Source organism: Epinephelus moara, chromosome 16, assembly GCF_006386435.1.
Source record: "Epinephelus moara isolate mb chromosome 16, YSFRI_EMoa_1.0, whole genome shotgun sequence".
Lineage (NCBI taxonomy): Eukaryota > Metazoa > Chordata > Actinopteri > Perciformes > Serranidae > Epinephelus > Epinephelus moara.
This window is the reverse complement of record NC_065521.1, coordinates 7445935-7450060: the sequence shown is the minus strand read 5'-3', so window position 1 is coordinate 7450060 and position 4126 is coordinate 7445935. Positions and strand designations below refer to the sequence as shown.

The window sequence follows — 4126 nt, the reverse complement described above, 5'->3', positions numbered from 1 at the left end:
TGGAGTCCCAAAGCTTTAGAAATGGCTTTATAACCTTTTCCAGACTGATAGATTTCAATTACTTTTTTTATCATTTGTTCCTGAATTTCTTTGGATCTCGGCATGATGTCTGTAGCTTTTGAGGATCTTTTGGTCTACTTCACTTCGTCAGGTAGGTCCTATTTAAGTGATTTCTAGACTGGGACAAGGTGTGCAGTAATCAGGCCTGGGTGTGGCTACAGAAATTGAACTCAGGTGTGATCAACCACAGTTATGTTTTAACAGGAGCTGGGGGGCAAACACTTTTTCACACAGGGCCATGTAGCTTTGGATTTTTTTCTTCCTCATTAATAAAACCCTTCATTTAAAAACTGCATTTTGTGTTTACTTGTGTTATTTTTGACTAATGTTTAAATGTGTTTGATGATCTGAAACATTTAAGTGTGGAAAACATGCAAAAAAGTAAGAAATCAGGAAGGGGGCAAACACTTTTTCACACCACTGTATGTTTGTAGTGTTCTCTAGTCCATTTGTCCACGCTGACTATAAAAGAAGCCTTCTATAAAAATCACAGGCAGCACAATAGTTCACTATATTTTTAATCAGGATGAACTTGCGCTTGAAATGTGGGATAATTCCCTCAAATCCTACCATAATGTTACCACTTTGGATTATGTTTATATGCTTAGTTCTGACTTGCTGACATCTGTTTTCCACTGCTGGTACATTACAGCTAATTGATTAGCCTATTGGTATTTGTCACAGCTAATATTCAATCAGTAAAAATTATACTACTTTGTGATTTGTCCAAAAATTAAAGTGACTTACACATATCCTTCGTTATGGGACAGTGTCAGACCTAAATGCAGCTCTTGAGTGTACATTTAAATCTGCTGTATCAAGTTTTATCTTAAACAGCTTGAAATCAATTTTAAATGACATTCTGAATGTGTCATTGATTCGTTTTATGCGAATGTGCACTGAGCCTGAAGCAGAAAGCCTGGGACAGTTAATAATCATTTTTGTGTTAGCTGTTATCTCTGACTGAGGCTTTAAGGTTTGTTGAGCCAGCTCAGGCAAAGTAAACCTGGCTCACTTGAACTGGCTTTGTGGTACAGCCCTCTGGACAACAGCACTGGAAAGAGATGGGTTTTGTTGAGTAAATGTTGAATAACAAAGGAAGCTGTAGGGTCTCTATCCAATAATATCAGACCAAGTAAAATTCACTGTTAGAGTATTTGATGTGTCCAGACCTGAGCATGGTGCCGTTGAGGCGGATGGCTCTCTTCCAGTCCTTTAGAGTGGATTTCCCTGCTAAACACACAAACTCCTTCGGGCTGATGAGCTGTTCATTGAACTGATTAGAGAGGAAGTAAAAACTGTCAGAAGCTGTTAATGATCCACTTAATCCTTAATTAATCTACTTCTACTTTGAAGGGAAACCACAGTATTATAAACCTGGACCTTATTTCCCCTTGTTTTTGTGGCAAAGTGACTAATGGAGACAACATTTTTTTAAATTGGTCAAGAATTGAGAGAGAGCGCTGCAGCCCCAACTATAAAAACAGGCTGTTAATGTAAACCCTGCGGCTAATTGAGTACCATCAATTTACGACCAATAAAGTGCTTGTTTTTGCCACTGACAGGCTCAGATTGTTATGAGAAGTGTCTGACGACATTATGGAAAGGACCCCACAGAGAAAGGAAATTGTTTCCTGTACTTTTCGCTTGTTTCGGTCTGTTTTGTTTCCAAGTCTCACAAAAGAAGATGTCTCTTTCTGAAATCTCACAGCCTTTTTTACATTGTCAGAATCATCTTAACATTCAGCCATGACAATGAAAGTCTTTTAGGAAAAGCCTTAGGAAATCTTTTTGTGCTCCAAAACAACAAACTCTTCCTCTCTTAAACCCTCACTCCACTGTTTTTTTTTATCCTCCCACAAGTCAAATCTCTGTGCAACTCTTGACGACACACAATTGCCTGCAGGGATCACAACCTGTTTTGCCAATGTGGCTGCAGCGATGTCACTCAATACTGAACCAAGTGCAAAAACTTTATCTCCATTTTTCACAGACACAAAAACATAAGAAAATAGGGACCACACTGTAAAATACTAAAGTCTCCCTTTAAATGTGTTAGGGAATTAGATTTTAAACAAACTGTGTTTAAAAATGACACTGTGTACCTGGACACATTTCACATTGATTCCAGGGCAGACAAATTTCTTCCACACTAGCGTGGCTTTGGCATCTCCACAGGTGATTGGGTAGAAGACATCTGCTTCCACATCCACCTCCTCAGTTAATTTCACTGCAGAGACAGACAGAAAGACCCTCATACAACCATCCAGTCAATTCTTTTTGTGATCATAATAACTGATGATAGAAGAAGTATTTACAACATTATAAGATGATCTCATTTGGATCATAGACTGGAAAGACTGCACTGACTGAAACAGCAGTCAGAAACAACATTGCTGACTGCAGCAATGTTGTGATTTGTTCCACTGACTTCACAAAAACTTAGAATAACAGAACATCACAGATAAACTCTTCTCTTCTAAATTTCACCATTCTACTTTACATTAAACCAAGACTAAAGTTTAGATCAGCTGCTACTTAACAGCCACATTTTACAAAGCGTAATAAAGTCCTACAGGTCACGTTACCAATGACTGCCTCTTCTCTCGACAGTGAATCTGTTCTGCTGGCCTCAGCTTCTGCTTCTACTGGTGCTACTGTCAGGATGCTCTCCCTGGAAAAAGACAGAAAAAACTGCAATGTTTAAGTTTTCATTTAGCAAACTGAAAAAGACAATCTCCTTCGAAATTCACATTCTGTTCCCTAAGTCTTAGGGTAACCACCAGTGTTGGGCTCATTACACTAAAAATATAATACATTACTCATTACTCTTTTCAAAAGTAATATTATTACTTTACTTATCACTCCCTGCCAACAGTAATGCATTACACTATTCGCCAAATTCCTTTTCCATTACACCCCATAAAATTGGTAGTTGCGTATGTCCCCAAAATGGGGGTAACCACCACTTTGTGTAGCTAAGGCTGTTTGGCTTGCAAATAATTAGTTTTCATTTATTAATTTATTTATTTTTACCTGGGGTCTGCAGTTGCCTGTGACCAGTATCTTCTAGGGGTGGGGCAAAAAAAAATCAATGCAGCATAATATCACAATATTTTGCATGGCAATATTGTATCGGTACACTGACGGCAAGTATTGATCTTTTATTATATTCATTATTAGTTTTTGCAAATACACATTTTAATACAACTTGTAGTACTACAATAAGAAAATGAATTGCTTTCTCAGTCCATTAGATGGTGCTGATGTTTTTTTTCCTGGTGAGGTCAGCAGAGGTCTCAGTCAGCCGCATTTGGCAGGAAGTTCATCAAAACAAAGATGGAGGCAACGGAGAAATAAATCAGTAATGAGCCATCCGCATTTAAATCAAATGTCTGGAGTTATTTTGGATTTTTTGACACAGAGGAAAAGGAGGACTTGGACACGACACGTGATTGGCAAGCAGTGTCATATGAGAATAAAATAGTCTGGGAATTCTATGAACATGAGAGCTCACCTAACACGCCACCATCCAGAGATAACTTCAGTAAAGTTGGACATATATTCACAGATTTGGACCTTGCAGGTCAGTAACTCATAAACAAAATATTGTTGAAGCACATATGACACTACGTTCTTACCTTGGTGAGGTAGACAACAAGCGACAACGTAAATTTCATCGGAACAAGCCCTCTTTTGAGCTCGGCTTGTAACATTGATCTCTATGCACAACCTGTGAAACAAGTGCGCAGGGACGTCTACAAAGTGCAACACCGAAAAGAGATCTTACAAAATTATTCAGTAGATTCAATACTTTGCAGTGTAGTCTCCCCAAAATCACCTCCGACATTAATGGTCTCCTGCTGATCATACTACTCAACTCTCAACTCAACTCAAACTTTATTTATAAAGCACATTTAAAACAACCAAGGTTGACCAAAGTGCTGAACAGGTCAATAGAAATAAACAAGCAAATACAATGAGGTACCTAATAGTACACCACAATAATAACCATAAGATACATAAAATACAATACAATAAAATAAAATAAAATACAAATAAAATA

General features: G+C 37.8%; 1 protein-coding gene across 2 annotated transcripts in view; it reads right to left on the bottom strand.

Annotated features, from left to right (window-relative positions):
- The window catches only part of gmeb2 (glucocorticoid modulatory element binding protein 2), a 29158-nt gene that overhangs the window by 15877 nt on the left and 9155 nt on the right, over window positions 1–4126 (bottom strand). For both annotated transcript variants that reach the window (XM_050064656.1, XM_050064655.1), the window contains exons 3-5: window positions 2649–2734; window positions 2166–2290; window positions 1233–1336 (exon numbers count right to left, since the gene is read on the bottom strand). In XM_050064656.1, coding sequence (XP_049920613.1) covers window positions 1233–1336; window positions 2166–2290; window positions 2649–2734 — 315 coding nt within the window. The remainder of the gene's footprint in view (window positions 1–1232; window positions 1337–2165; window positions 2291–2648; window positions 2735–4126) is intronic.